The sequence below is a fragment of the Aquarana catesbeiana genome, linkage group LG03 (genome assembly GCF_042186555.1).
Source record: "Aquarana catesbeiana isolate 2022-GZ linkage group LG03, ASM4218655v1, whole genome shotgun sequence".
Classification (NCBI taxonomy): Eukaryota; Metazoa; Chordata; class Amphibia; order Anura; family Ranidae; genus Aquarana; species Aquarana catesbeiana.
Genome location: NC_133326.1, coordinates 287,283,134 through 287,299,584, shown reverse-complemented (window position 1 = coordinate 287,299,584; position 16,451 = coordinate 287,283,134). Strand labels below are relative to the sequence as shown.

The window sequence follows — 16,451 nt, the reverse complement described above, 5'->3', positions numbered from 1 at the left end:
AAAACTTCCTATATTTGTCAGGTTTGGTTTCCCTAAAGAATAACAGACTGTAGAAGTGCCAAGACACCTGTCCTTTTATAACACGCCATGTGAGGACTCAATCCCTGCCTGTAAAAATTAAACTAGTAGCTATGGAAAACTAAGCACCCCAGTAAAAGTTGTGGTTTAAGTCATAGGGTGGTACAGATCCCACAACATGTTTTAGTGCTCCTGGCTGCATAAACTCACACATCTAGTGAACCTGGCTATGTTTCAATTATATTTTTCTCTATCATTTAACACGTTTGTGGTCAACTATGCACTAAACATGTGCATTCTATAAAGAAATTCTATTTTGTAGTTCCTATAAACGACAGGTTGCACCCAGTGATTGGGACAACTCTGATCCAGACTGGTGCAAATGCCAACAGACATCCCCCAGTCTGTAGCGTAAGGGCATTTCATCATTGTGAAGAGAACTTCTGGGTAGGCTTGGAGGGTTTTGGGGACCCAAGGATTGCTTCATAAAGTGGACTCACTCTTGAAGGGAAGTTGCCCAAGAGCTGAAAAGGGATACTCTTCGGTGAGAAGAGGTATTTACCATAGAAGTATAAAGCTTAGCCCCAACAACTTCCTGGTCAAGGGATTCAAACAGGCATTCACCATCAAAATACATGTGTACAACATTGTCTATCAGCAGGCCAAGCCTTTGGTAGCACAGACTGAAGTACATTCTCCATGGCATCAACACACAATAATAGCGCCAAAGGCATGCGATGCAATTGCTCTAGGAGAACAGAATCATGTTCTCTATACTTTTGCCCTGTCTGGTTATCAACAGTCCAACAAATGGACATGGCTGCAATACTGTCGTAAGGCCGGACTAGCAATAGCAAAGGATGCCTTCAATAGAGTTTCAAAGTGTCTATTGACAATCTTTAAAGAAGAAAACATCCTCAACAGAACAGTAAAGATGCTGGAGGACAGAAGTGGCAGGATTCACTACAGTTTTGGCTAAGGGGATTCTGATGCTGATACATGAGCTTACAGTAGAAAGTATATGGTTTGAAGCTTGAGCTTGTGCCTCAAAATGCAGAAGGTGGCAATTCCTCTGCAGCATCCTATTTTGCATCCATGTGACCATTATCAAAATATTTCTCAGAGGTTAGGAGGATCAGGGTCATACTCTTGAATGCTTCAGGTAGTGGAGAGGCAGAAGAGAGCTTTTGGGCCCTAAAACACACCAGAAGGGTAGAGTGTTTGCCCAAGATATCAGACATAGTTGAAGTCAAGCCTTCCTTAGTAAGATGGGCCCTTCATTGCATGCCTGATTGGGAATTAGAATTATAGGAGATGTGTAAATTTTGGACGTTGCTTCGTTGTAGGATAACAGCTATTGCCTTGAGAACTTTGCGGTCTTCCAGGATTTTGCAGCCTGTAGCACAAGTGCTATTGGGTCTTGTTCTCAGCGCCAATGAGCCTCGTCTCCACCGTTGCTAACTGGGTGATCCCCTGATGCATAATGAGAGGATATCTATGTGGCTGGGAAAGGAGCCACGATAACCCAGGCACCAACTGATGCCCTTGTCTCTGGAGAAGCATATAGCGTAAGCTGGAAGCCTTTTGCAAAACCAACCAGATAAAAAAAAAAAAAAAAAAAAAAAGGTAAATGTTAGCTACTGCAAACGTAGTAGAGACATTTACAGAGGGGGAAAAATTGTGAAATATCACACGTAAAAATAGGATATAGTGACAATTACAGGGAAAACCTGTACCTTTTCAATGCTGCAGGTTCCTGGAGGGGACCAAACTTCACTTGTCACAATGGGCATTACCCCTGAAGGCGTTAGGATCTGGGTGCCATAGGAATGGACCACAGCCTTAGATCTGTGAGCACCCTGCGGCCAGAAAGTGTGGGACATCAGATTCAAGATGTGAACTTACTGCAGCTGGCTTAAAGGAATGGTAGAAAAAAGTCACGCTTGTAAGTTTTTCCCCTTATGCATTTGTCAGCTTGCTTAATGGTATATATGCTAACCAGGATAAAAACTCAGGCCTCAATCAGCAAGTGTCTCTGAATGGCAATAGGGTTCCTTTTCAACATATTTTAAGGCGAGTTTTACAGGCACTGACATTTCTCTTTTTGGAAGGTGTGTTTTGATGAAAACCACAAAGCAGTTTTTTTTTCAAGCAGTTTTCTTCAAGTAGACAACCAAAGAAAAAAAAAAAAAAATATATAGTAAAAGGGTAGCTGCATTTTTTCAACTACTAAAACAGTAACATCACTGAAAATACCAAAAAATGTAGTGTAAAGGACACAACAGCAGAGTAAGAAATAAGGTAAACAGTACGCTGGTTAGTATGCTCAGCTGTTCAACTTATGTATGAAAACAAGTTAAGGGCAAGTAACCTTAGCCTTCCCAGATACATCTAGGTCACAGCACTAGAGTACGCACGGTCAACTGTCAAGTATTGCATATTTAATGTGAATGAGAAACATGGTGCTTACTTGTGTGATACATGCTCCAGTAAAAGCTACAATAACTGCAACTACATTGACGGTAAGCTGGAATTGTAGAAACTTTGAGATACTGTCATACACGTTTCTTCCCCACATTACTGCTTTTACAATGCTGGAGAAGTTGTCATCTGTAAGAATAATATCAGAAGCTTCTTTTGCAACATCTGTTCCAGCAATACCCTGTGAAGAAAGGCAAAAGGGAATAAAGTTTTTAATAAAACACATGCATTCCCCCAAGCAACACCACTGTACATTAAACAATGAATTATTAAATAAGCAAAGACACTTGTCTGCCTCAAGTGCTCTCATAAATGCATCTTGGGCACACTGCCTTCTCTATTCATTTAATGACACGAGAAAGTCTCAAGACACAAAATGATGAAGCATCTGCAGAGGACATGAAAAGTCGTATTAAATAATTTACTCAAGTCTTCAAGAAAACAAACCTGACCACAAAAATTTGCACATGCTATTGTCACTGTGTAAAGCTTAAAAGGGCAATTTCAAAATGGATATTTCAATTTTTAGGAAATGCAGATAAGGCTTATAAGCCCACCAGTTTCTTCCATATTTCAGCAATGCGGTCAGCAACCAAGCGTACATACCCGTATGCTCAGGGAGGTTCATGTCTTCCTCCAAGAGGATGATAAGGTGTTTCATGCATCCCTGTATAATCAGTCCAATTGCTGTCAAATTGGGATGCAGAAGATGCATGGCTACAGCCGCTGCTCCCAATATGACTTCCATATGGTTGTGTCCCCCCCCTCAAACACATCCCACAACATAATGTGACTTGCTGCCCCCACAACATGGAACAAGGTGTCTTGCTGCTCCCTCCCCCGTTACCCTCCAATGTTGAAAGACATGTGGCCTGGTAACAGTTCAGCAAGGGCACACACTTGCTGCCATTTTCTTTTCTGGCCATCTAGGGTGCATGCCTGAATAATAAACAATGTGGTTGGAATAATAAGGGAAACTATATTGTTCTGTTCAAGTAATTTAATATTGTTTTGTAATGTCATCTAACCTCTTCTTGCTCTCTCCAGTGTTTAAACACTTCAAAAAGCAGAAGGAGGAATAAGTGGTCACATGATCAGAAGCTGGTTGTGCTGGCTACATATCTGTAGCCAAGACCGAGCTGTCTAAGACAGCTCGGTCTTGGTGCTGAGAGTACGCGAGTGAACCCTAAGCGGATAAACTTAAAGGCTACCCTTTTGCCGCTGGCAGTGGCAGTAGTAAAGGAGTTAAATAGGAGTTCCCATTTAAAAAAAAAAAAAAAAAAAAAAAAAATAATTTAAAAGTCAGCAGCTACAAATACTGCTGACTTTTAATTGGACACTTACCTGTCCCAGGGTCCAGCGATGTGGGGGATCGAAGCCTCGCTCGTCTCCCCCTCCGTTCGGCGGCACCAGCTTTGCAACTGTGGGCGCCGGGCTGTGGCTTCACAGCCGGGCACCCATTGCACATGCGCGAGCGGCGCCGTGATTGGCCGCTCAGTCATCTGGGACCTGTAATGGGTCCCAGATGATTGACAAGAGGGAGGGAGCAGAGCTGAGCCCTTCTTGTGCCGAGGGGAAGTGATGTCACCAGCCCAGGCACTGAAAGAGGCAGACTAGGAGGGACCCCCTAGCAACAGGCATTTAGGAGGTGAGTAAAAAAAAAATTTCCAAATGTTTATTTTTTTTTTTTTTTTTTTAGGTGCATTCATGTATTTTTTTTTTTTTGGGTGGACCACTTTAACCACTTGCTTACTGGGCACTTCAACCCCCCTCCTGCCCAGACCAATTTTGAGCTTTCAGCACTGTCGCACTTTGAATGACAATTGCGCGGTCATACAACACTGTACCCAAATGAAATTTTTATCATTTTTTTCCCACAAATCGAGCTTTCTTTTGGTGGTATTTGATCACATCTGGGATTTTTATTTTTTGCTAAACAAACAAAAAAAGATGGACATTTTTGAAAAAAAAAAAAATCATGTTTAATAGTTTGTTATAAAATTTTGCAAACAGGTAATTTTTCTCCTTCATTGATATGCGCTGATGAGGCAGCACTGGTGGGCACTGATAGGCTGCACTGATGGGCACGGATAGGCACAGATAAGGCGGCACTGATGGGCACAGTTAAGGCGGCACTGATGGGCACAGTTAAGGCGGCACTGATGGGGACAGATAAGGCGGCACTGATGGCCACGGATGGGTAGCACGGATGGGTGGCACGGATGGGTGGCACGGATAGGTACCACGGATGGGGGGGCACTGATGGGTGGCACTGATGGGCACTGGTAGGTGACACTGATGGGCACTGGTAGGTGACACTGATGTGGGTGCTGATGGGTGGCACTGATGTGGGTGCTGATGGGTGGCACTGATTGTTGGCACTGTGGGCACTGATGGGTGACGCTGGTGGGCACTGGTAGGCAGCACTGCTGCCTATTGCCTTGTGTTAGAAGATCGCCGTGATCGGGACTAATGTCCCGATCACGGCCGCTGGTGATCAGCGCGAGGAGGAAAAATAGCCGATTACCGGCTCTGTTTACATCACATGATCAGCTGTCATTGGCTGACACCTGATCATGTGGTAAGGGGTCGGGACCAACCCCTTACTCTGATCTGTGATCAGGCGAGTCTCATAGACTCGCTGATCACCGAGCGCGCCGCGCGCGCCCTGCAGGGGGCGCGCAGGCCGCTCATGCACGGGACGACGTCAATAGACGTCGTCCCGGCAATTTAGATCCGCGCTGTTGCCGTCATTTGGCAATGGCCCGGATCTGAAGCTGTTAAAGGACCAATTTGTAAGGTTCTGTAAAATGTGCAGCTTTAAGGCATTTCCCAAGCATCAGGATTTGTGTTATTTCAGAACTGTACTTTAAGCTGCATTAAAGCTCCTGTCTCGCTGAATGCAATTATTTTTATTTTTTTTTTGAAGGGTACATGTTCCCCAAGGCAGTGGCCAGCAACATATGCCCTTTTTAACAATCGCTTGCAAATTGGCCTTTTAAAAAAAGACAGAAAAAAACTGCAAGATTTGGCTCCCATAGGACTTCACCAGGGTTTCGTGCAATGTACAAGGTTCACAAAGGTCCCCCTGGGTTCATCAAACCTCCTACAAACCAAACTTTGCCTGGTCACTCCTATTAATATCTTTTCTCCTGCATGGTTGAAATGAATTCATCAATACACAACTCAACAACAATGTTGAAGCTGATTAACTGCAATTCCTGAAATATACAGTACATTGAACTTCTAAAACTTAAAAGCGACCAGCTTTACGCAAATATTCTTATTAAAGTGCATTTCTTAACACCTTGTTTTCATGCATAACCTGTAATGATACACATAGATCTGCTCTTTATTCAAACAAGCACTTGTGATACACAATGGATGTGCCTAAAGTGTATTTCCACCTTTGCAGCCATATTAGGATAACACCTACTTTATATTTGTTACATGTCCTCGAACACATACATTTCAAAAATGCAGCCAACCTTTAGGCCCCATGCACACGAGACGCCGGTGCAAACTCTGCTGAACACGTTTGTAAAAGTTGAAACCAGCGTTTAGAAACGCCCGTTTTACAAGCCGTGTTTTACCGCAATTGCGTGTTGAAGAGTTTAGTTAAGATAACAAAAACCCTCCTCGAGCACTTTTCTGCGGCAGAGAATGACATTTTGAGGCCCCATATTTTAGGGCCACTTGGTGCTAGGAACCCCAAACTGGTGTGCAAACACAGTGGAACTAGCACTACAACAAATCCAAAGTTGGGGTTCCTAGCACCACGTGGCCCCGAGATATGGGGCCTCAAATTCAGGTCACAAAATGTCATTCTCTGCTGCAGTTTACCATCATATTTCTGTGTTTTCTGGTCCAAAAAATAGGGCTCCTTTAAAAACACTTATAAAACGCAAACGCGGTACCAGCATTTAGTGTCTGAAACGTGGAAAACTTTTGCATCTGAACCCATTTTTTGGCTTCTGGAAAAACTAGGTTAAACACAACTGCCTAAAAACGCCAAAAAACGAGACTGTGTACATGGACACACAGGATAACATTGAATGAGTTCAGTTGAAAAAAAGTGTCCAACTGCCTCTGAATGCGCGTTTAACAGCATCTCGCATGCATGAGGCCTTAGATGCTCTATTCTGGAACCTCCAGAACTGTAAAATTTTAAGAGGAGGCTGGGCAGTTGTGCTTGCCATAATTAATCCTGTCTGTACTGTGCAGGCAGATCTCAACTATCAGTTGTACAATAGATTTGAACACTCCTAACACAGGGTTAAAGGTTTAGACGCTTTGGCTTCTGGCATTGTACGTTAATGAGAGGGAGCTCTGACGTGAGCTTTTATTCAAGTTGTAAAAAAGTTGGTTCGATATGTACGGCCAAGTGATACAATGGAACAAAGTGTTTTTTTGTTTTTTTTTAAATACAAACCAAAAATGGAAAAATTCACTCGTTCACACACAAAACACAATCTAAATATGGTCGTTCCAATGAAAAATGTGTGTGGCAACTTAATATATATTTTTTTTTAATACAACTCACAAAAGTGTGCTTAAAAACGACCAAGGGTGAGGATATTACAAAGAAACTAAAAATGTCACGGTATAACAAAGAGTTGTCACAAAAAACACTAAGATAAGTCAATATAATCATTCCAAGTGAAAAATAAAGGGCTTCTGCATCTTCAATAAGGGTCAAAGCAGCTGATGAAACATTCCAAAATTTAGCTTAAGAGCCCATTCACACAGGGGCAACTTTTGATCCGACTTCAAGTCGCCCCTAGTCGCCTCAAGTCGCGCTACACGAAAAAAATCAATGTAAGTGAATGGATCTGTCTTAATGCACACTACTGCAGTCGCTCCGACTTCAGAAAAGGTTCCTGTACTACTTCAATCCGACTTGAAGGCAACTTGTACCCATTGATTTCAATGGAAGTTGCCTCCAAGTCTGATCACTGTTCATACTGAGGCAACTTTACAGGAAGCAGAAAAGAAACAGAAAGTAATTTCCTCCACTAAACAGCCAGCCCCCTCCTTCTCACACACAGCTGATAAGCTCTGATTGGCCACTTGTAAAGTTCCCTGTCCTGGAGGCGACTTCAAGTTGTGTTGTAAGTTGCCCCAAGTCGTGCCGTGATTCATACTCAAGTCGTGTCCAAGTTGCCTCCCAAAGTGGTGCTGGAAGTCGCGTTGCCCCTGTGTGAATGGGCTCTTAACCTACTGTGTAACAATGAGTGCAATTTAAAGAAAACAGGTAAACTAATTGGCGGAGATTTACTAAAACTTGGACACAGAATCAGGTGCAACTGTGCATAGTAACCAATCAGCTTCTAGGTTTTATTGTCAAAGCTTAACTGAACAAGCTGAAGTTAGAAGTGGATTGTCAACTATGCAAGCTGCACCAGATTCTGTGTGCACTAGTTTAAGTAAATCTCCCCCTTTATGCATGTAAAGTATGGAGGTGAACATTTTGGAGCAGTCATGTATGTTAACGAAGAGAAGTATTTTGTGTCTTTGGTGTAGGTATTTACCAATAGCAAAGGCAATTTTGTCTGCAATGTTAGTAAAATTTGTAAATAGCCAATAGATCAGTTTGTCAAAATGTACAGTTGTGTGAAAAATTAAGCACACCACATCCAAATTGCAAAACAAGTGAACATTCGATCTTTATTCCAACAGTGTCTACAGATAAAGGAGATATACCCAAAGAACACAGACATGCATTTCCTTTTCAATCATTTATTCAACAAAATTATTAATAGATGTAATTTTGTACTGTGAAAAAAGTACACTCTTGGCATCAAAAGCGATCATTGCCCCTTTAGCAGAAATGACCTTGCAGAGGCATTTTGTTTAACTGCTAACCAGACCACATACATCAAAACTTTTGACTGCTTCTCCATGCAAATTGCCTTTAGTTGGAAGAGGTTTGTGTGTTTGTTTTTTTTTTTGCATAAACTGCCTATTTCAAAATAAACTTGCACAAATTCGAACTGAATCAAATTGGGGCTTTGACTAGGGAAGTCCATAACTCTCTAGTTCTTTTTGATTGGATAGTGTGCTGGAGATAATTATCGTGTTGAAAAACGCATTACTGGTTTAACCAACTTTTGGACAGATGACCTGATATTCTCACCAAGCACAGAATGACATCCCAAAGCCCAGGCCCTGAAGCATTAATACAACCCGAAAGAACATTTCCAACATTATGCTTCATAGCTATTCTGAGGCTCTTCTCCTGAAATGCTCTTTGGTTTGTGGCAAACATGTCTACTGTTACTACCAAACAACTATCTTTCATGGAGTTTTTTGGCAACATAAGCTTTTTCTTAACACACCTCCCATGCAGATTGAATTGGTGTAATCTCTTGATGCATGGACTTTAGCACAAACTGTTGCAAGAGTTACCAGAACACTGAATGATAAAATATTGGGATTGCTTGGGAGATTTTTTTTTAGCATCAAATTGGTTAGCTTCTGAACAGACGTTACTTGGCCAGTCAGACCTGGATGAACTGATAGTCATTTGAAATCTAGACCTCCTATAGATATTCCTTACAGTGGAATTTTTTATTTCAAATCAATCAGATTCAGCATCTACAGCTTTCTTTCTGAGGGCCTTTGAAAGCTCTTTTGACCTTGGCATTATGATAACACATCAATAGCAAAGAAAGCTAGGCTCTAGATATGTGAGGATTAAATAAGGCTGGTTCCAGTCGACTGGCATGCTTAAGGTGGAGTTCCACCCACTTTTACAACTCTTCAGCATCCCTCACTAAACTGCGCACTGTAAACGAATTGGATATTTTTACATTTTTTTCTCAGCACCTACTGTATATCTGCTGTATTCATTTTTCACGTCTCCTCCCTGGCCGCGGCCCATCGCATCATTTCCTGTTTGCAATGCCTTCTGGGAAGGGGCGGCAAATTCCTCTGACACTGCCGTTATAGAAACCTGACCTGAAACCTATTACACTGCTTGTGCTGCACTGAGCATGTGCGAGATCTGCAAGGATGAGATCCAGGAAGAAATACAGTCTGGCTTCAGATGCCCACACTTAAGATGGCCACAGCCTAAAATAACAAACTACTGCTTATAAACTAACAAAACAGACCTTAGTTTACAGACTAACTTTACTAGAATACATTAAGCTTGTGTATTATAGGGGTATTTTTATTTAAAAACTATAATTTTGGCCAGAACACCGCTTTAAGCAGGTTCAAATCACTAGCATCCAATTTCATAGATTTGAAGTGGTGGTCAACATAAGGGTGTACTTATGGTTTTCCATATGAAAGATAAGCATTTTCATTAATTTAGATCACAAAAATGAATACACCTCAATTGTGTGTAATTTGTGCAAAAAAAATATTTATCTGAAGGCAACATTTGATTCAAGATCTAATTATTGCCTATTCAAATGTTAATGACTGCATAACAGTCAATATAGAAGGCAAAATTGTTACGCTTTAAAAAGGCACGTGTACTTTTTGAACAATCTGTTCTCGAATGAATCCCCCCTACCTCCCTGAGTGCATACCATTTCAGTGTAAATCCCAGCTCATTAACTGCTTGCCAAGAATAGAGCTCTGCGCTGGGCATAGCCCCTGGTTTGCCGGATGCAAATGCGCAGGAGTTACATCTTCAGTGGCCACTCAAATGCCAAAGAAGAGCATCACAGGAGCCGTAAAATGTGTTAAAAACTGTAGCAAACCCCGCTTGGCCATTCTTACCTACAGGTAAGCCTATAATAAGGCTAGCTGGCAGAATCCAGGGTGAGTATCTCCTAAATTGTGCACATTTATTCACCCTGGATGCTGCCGTTTAGTTCACCAGCGCACGTGCTCTGAAGGTCCGGCATACCCTGCCGGACCACGATGACACGGGAGTGATGTCATCGTGGCTCCAGCCAATCACATAGCCGGAGTGCGCAAACCCGGAAGAAAGACCAGAGGAAGATGTCAGCCCTCAGCAGTGACAGCACAGCGCTGGAGGGCTTCGTTCCAAGGTGAGCATTTCATTTCTGGCATCCACTGGGTTCCAGGGTTGGGGGCGCCCGTTCACTCTGCCGGGCTCAGCGGAGTCGGCTGGTGAGCCTGTGGGTTGCGGTGCCTCGCCGCCTTCTCCCTGCATGGGCTTGTGGTCTGTTTGCAACACACACACACACACACACACACACACACACACACTTCTTTTCAGTGCAATTTGCACTTTTTTTGTATTGGTGCAAATTGTACTGCAAAGTATCGGTACTCAGTATCAGCGAGTACTTGACCGAAAGTATCGGTACTCGTACTCGATTAAAAAAAAAAAAATGGTATTGGTGCAACCCTACATGCAGTAGAGTTGGGCAGGGGAGTTTACAACCACTTTAATCTGTATATAATTAGGTACGTTCAGTACTAAAGCTACACACCTTCAAGCACATACACAATCTACATACAAGTTTCTGTGAAAAATGCATCTGTACACAAAAGGTTACTGAACTATAACCACTTCAGCCCTGGAAGGATTCGCCCCCTTCCTGACGGGGCCATTTTTTTGTGATCCAGCACTGCGTCGATTTTACTGACAATTGCGCAGTCGTGCAATGCTGTACCCAAACAAAACTGATGTCCTCCCCCCCCCCCACAAATAGAGCTTTCCTTTGGTGATATTTGATCACCTCTACGGTTTTTACTTTTCGTGCTATAAACAAAAAAAGCGACAATTTCGACAAAAAAAAAAAAAAAAAAATTTTTTAACTTTTTGCTATAATAAATATCCCCATATTTTTTAAAAAATTACTAATTTCATTGTCAGTTTAGGCTGATATATATTCTTCTACATATTTTCGGTGGTTAAAAAAAAAAAAAAAAAAAAAAAAAAAAAAAGCCAGCAGCATATATTGATTGGTTTGCGCAGAAGTTATAGTGGTCTACAAAACTACAAAATAGGGGATAGATTTGCATTTTTATAATTTTTTTTAATACTAGTAATGGCGGCGATCTGCAATTTTTAATCAGGACTGCGACATTGTGGTGGACAGATTGGACACTTTTTTGGGACCACTGACATTTATACATCGACCAGCGCTATACATAGCCACCAATTACTGTATGAATGTCACTGGCAGGGAAGGGGTTAACACTAGGGGGCGATTAAGGGGTTTAATGTGTTCCCTCAGCGTGTTCTAACTGTAGGGGGATGGGACTGCCTGGGGTAGGAGACCGATTGGTGTTCCTATATACTAGAAAAACACAATCTGTCTCCTCTCCCCTGCCAGAACGTGGATTTGTGTGTTTTACACAGATTCTTCGTTCTGGCTCTGCCAGGAGTGATCGCAGGTGCCCGGTGGACATCACGGCATTGGCTCCTCATTACCACAGCGGGTGCTCATTGGCTCCTCAGTTCACAGCGGGCGCTCGCCCCCTATACCCCTTAAAGCGGCTACCGTACAGCTACGGCGATTTGCGCAGGGGAGCCATTCTGCCGCTGTCAAACGACGGCGGTCGGCAAGCGGATAAACAAAGCCTATTTTTTTTATCTTCAGTACCAATGCTATACACATTTCCTTTATCACCTTCTGATAAAAAAATAAATGTTTACCACTTGCAGCCATTAGGAGATCAAATTACTTACTCGGGTAAGGGCCCTTTCACATGGGCATTCAGTCTGGACCAGTCTTAATTTTTCAGATAGATCCAGACTGTGGGTGGGCAGATGTACACTGACATACCTCAGTTTACATTCACTTACATTGCAGTCAGTCCCCAGAAAAAAAAAATGGAAGTCATCTGGATCCTTTTCAGTTTTTGAGGACATAAACAGATTTAAATGGAAGTATAACTGAACTGAAGACAGATGTTGCAAACTGATGGAAACTGCAGTGAGGATGTTCATACAAACTGATGAAGACGAATGTAATCCGAATCAGTATTTGTCAAATTATTTTTCTTTGCAAAAAACATGGTTGAATAGATGACACCCATGTGAGGGTCCTTTCACACCGGCATCATCCGTTCAATTACATTTTTGCTAAGAAAAGCAAATTCAGTTTACACATCCCTCTTAAATTTACACTTCAGTTTACATTCGTCCGCAATGGTTTTTGCATTTTTTTTTTTTTAAGTTATTGCAGAAGTGAAAAGTATAAAAAAAAAGTTTCTTGCCTAAAAATAGAAAAAAAATGACAGACATAAATGGATCACATCAGTTTATCTGTTCAGGTACAAAAAAATGGAAGAGGATGCAGCCTTGCTCTGTCTGTTAGAAGCACCATATAACCCAGCCAACCTCCAGTTAGCAAGGAATAAGAATTAAAGTGGAACTAAACCTAACTTGAAGAAAACTGCACAGGCAGCTCTTTTTAGCAGGAAACATGCTAGGTCTCTTCCACAATATACAGTGGGGAAATTAAATATTCAATCCCCTGCAGATTTTTTTAAGTTTGCCCAATTACAAAGAAATGAAGGGTCTATAATTTTTACCATAGGTATATTTTAAATGGATAGACAATATCAACCAAAAATCCTGAAAAAACACACGATAAATGTTAGAAAAATCAAGTTAGACTTACCGGTAACTTGTTTTCCAGGAGTCTTTCAGGACAGCACCTTGAGAGCGTGGCTCCACCCACTTGACAGGAAACACACCTCTACCAAACTTTAAAAGGAGGCTCCTTCCCACTTATCAGTGGTAGTAGAGAACCTCCGGCCCAAGCTGGAACACATAATCAGAATATGGTTAGTCACAGCATAGTAATTTAATACAAAAAGGGCGGGTTGCTGCTGTCCTGAAAGACTCCTGGAAAACAAGTTACCGGTAAGTCTAACTTGATTTTTCCCTTAACGTCTTTCAGGACAGCACCTTGAGAGGATAATAGAGACTTACCCACTTAGGGAGGGACCACAGCCTGCAAGACCTTTCTGCCAAAAGTTTGTTCACTTGCTGACAGAAGATCCAGCCTGTAATGACGGACAAACGTAAGGTAACTTGACCACGTGGCCGCCCTACAAATCTGATCTGGGGTGGCACCAGCTATTTCTGCCCATGTAGTGGCTTGAGCCCTGGTAGAATGTGCTTTAATTCCCAGCGGGGGAGATAGCCCCAATTGAGAGTAGGCTGCCAGAATAGCTGATTTAAGCCATCTAGCTATAGACCCCTTAGAAGCTTGTTGGCCCTTCTTTTTACCAGAAAAAAGTATAAACAGAGAGTCCGAGGACCGAAAGTTACTTGTTACCTCCAAATACTGTAATAAAGTCCTTCTTACATCCAAATTGTGGAATTTGCCTTCTTTTTCCCCCCCGAGGGGTTAGCGCAAAAGGTTGGCAGGATGATCTCCTGCGACCTATTGTGGGCTGACGCCACCTTTGGCAAAAAACCCGGATCGGTTTTAAGTATAATCCTATCTGTGTAGATAGTTAAAAAGGGTCTCTTAACAGATAGGGCGTGCAGCTCACCAATTCTCCTTGCTGACGTTATCGCAATTAAGAACAAGGTTTTCAGAGTAAGATTCCTTAGAGAGATCTCTTGTAGTGGTTCAAACGGTTCCTTTGTGAGGGCTTGCAGGACCACTGATAGATCCCAATTGGGAAAGTGCTTAGCCGGAGCTGGTCTGGATCTGGTAAGCGCCTTGAAAAATCTTATAACCAAGGCCTCAGAAGAGATTGGTCTTTCTAAAAATACTCCCAAAGCAGCTATTTGTACCTTAAGGGTGCTGACTGACAAGCCCTTGTCTGCCCCCTCTTGAAGGCATTCCAAAAATGACACCAAATTTCTTACTTTTCTTTTAGTCGAAAAACAGAAAGTTGAAGATTTTCCAATATTTAGCATAGATTTTTCTGCTCACTATTTTCCTACTGGAAAGTAAGGTAGTTACCAAGGGTTGTGACAGACCCTTGTTTCTTAACAACTGCTCCTCAGAAACCAGGCCGTGAGGCTTAGACTGGCCACTCCCGGATGCTGTATTGGACCCTGTAGGGGCAGGTCCTGCCGGAGAGGCAGCCGCCAAAATGGTTTGACTGCCATCTGTAGAATCGTGGAAAACCATGCCCTTTTTGGCCAAAATGGAGTAATTAGGATTACTGCCACCTTCTCCCTCTATCTTCCTTAACACCAACGGGATAAGTTGGAAAGGAGGAAATGCGTAACCCAGATGGAAGTTCCAGGGCTGAATTAACGCATCCGTCCCCTGGGCCCTGTCGTTTCTGTGAATCGAGAAAAATACTGGGAGTTGTGTATTTTCTTCTGACGCAAATAGGTCTATCTGTGGTTGACCCCAGGCCCTGGTAATCATTGCAAAGATTTCCGGATTCAAGCTCCATTCTGACTCCTGAATCCGCCTTCTGCTTAGATAATCTGCCACTACATTTAAAGGTGCCTTTGAGGTGGACTGCTGATAAGGACCGAACATGCTTTTCTGCCCAAATCAGGATCTTTGAAGTTAGCAATGGAAGTGTTTTGCTTCTTGTGCCCCCGTTTGTTTAGGTAGGCTATGGTAGTGGCGTTGTCTGAGAGGACCCGGACATGGGAACCTTGAAGGATAGGAGAGAAGGCATCTAATGCTAAGGCGACTGCCTTTAGTTCCCTCCAATTTGAAGACCTCCTTGCTTCTGTCCGAGACCACCTTCCTTGCATGAAGTCTTGTTCTAAGTGAGCTCCCCAACCCCATACACTGGCATCTGTTGTTACCACCTTTTTTATTGGAAATGACCAGAGCAGGCCCTTTGACAGAGTCTCCTGTCTTCTCCACCACCAAAGTGATCTTTTGATCTTGGTGGGTATTTTCACCTTTGCTTCCCTTTGACAGAGTCTCCTGTCTTCTCCACCACCAAAGTGATCTTTTGATCTTGGTGGGTATTTTCACCTTTGCTTCCAGAGATTCTGTCCTGTGATGCCATATTCTCAGGAGAAAAGTCTGGAGAGGCCTGAAATGTAACCTTGCCCATTGAATGGCTGGTATGGTTGCGGTTAGGGTTCCTAGGGATGACATCACTTGGACTGATAATTCCTGGCTTGCCTGTAAGGACGCTACCACCTTCTGGACCTTCACCTTTTTCTCTTCTGGGAGAAAAATCTTCTGTTCCCTTGAACAGATCTGATACCCCAGGAATAGTATTTTCTGGGCTGGATTAAAATTTGACTTCTGCATATTTATGATCCAACCCAGGGTTTCTAGAGGACCTTGTGTTTTTCCGAGGTCGTCCAGCAGTCTTTCCCTGGAAGGGGCAAAAAGGAGTAGGTCGTCCAAGTACGGAATTACCGCAATCCCCTGCATGCGAAGAGGTGCAAGTGCTTCTTCCATTATTTTTGTAAAAATTTGTGGGGCAGAAGACAGGCCAAAGGGGAGGGCCCTGAATTGCAAGTGCAGAACCTCTTTCCCCAAATTTATCGCCAATCTTAGGAATCTTTGGGAATGCGGGGCTATGGGGATATGCAGATAGGCATCTCGAAGGTCTATTGATGCCATAAAGCATTCCTTTGTCAATAGATTCTTGACCGTGAAGATGGAGTCCATACGAAACCTTTTGTATTGGACTGATCTGTTCAATGGTTTCAGGTTTAGGATTAAACGAAAATTTCCAGATGGTTTCTTTATCAGGAATATACGGGAATAAAATCCCTGATAAAGCTCCCCCTGTGGGACATAAGTCATAACCCCCTGATCTATCAGATCCTTTAATAGGCTCTTCATTGCTAGGGATTTTTGGTTACATCTCTTGGAAGATTTGTCACCAAGTACCTTTCTAGGGGGAGATCTGAAAATTCTATATTGTAACCCTGGGCTAGCATATTCAGAATGTACTGGTTTTCCGTTATGCTTGCCCAATAGGGGAGAAAGCCTTGCAGTCTTCCCCCCACCTGTAACCGGCTGTCATTGCGTCTTGCTGGTTGACGCAGGAGGATGGAAAAAGGACATTTCCTCTGCCTTTTCCTCTCTGCCCTGACCAATTTTTCTTTCTCTCTTGAG

At 42.7% G+C, this 16,451-nt stretch overlaps 1 protein-coding gene across 5 annotated transcripts in view; it reads right to left on the bottom strand.

Annotated features, from left to right (window-relative positions):
- Positions 1 to 16,451, bottom strand: part of ATP2B1 (ATPase plasma membrane Ca2+ transporting 1) — a 327,368-nt gene that overhangs the window by 29,915 nt on the left and 281,002 nt on the right. For all 5 annotated transcript variants that reach the window (XM_073620194.1, XM_073620193.1, XM_073620195.1 and 2 more), the window contains one exon: positions 2,489 to 2,680. In XM_073620194.1, coding sequence (XP_073476295.1) covers positions 2,489 to 2,680 — 192 coding nt within the window. The remainder of the gene's footprint in view (positions 1 to 2,488; positions 2,681 to 16,451) is intronic.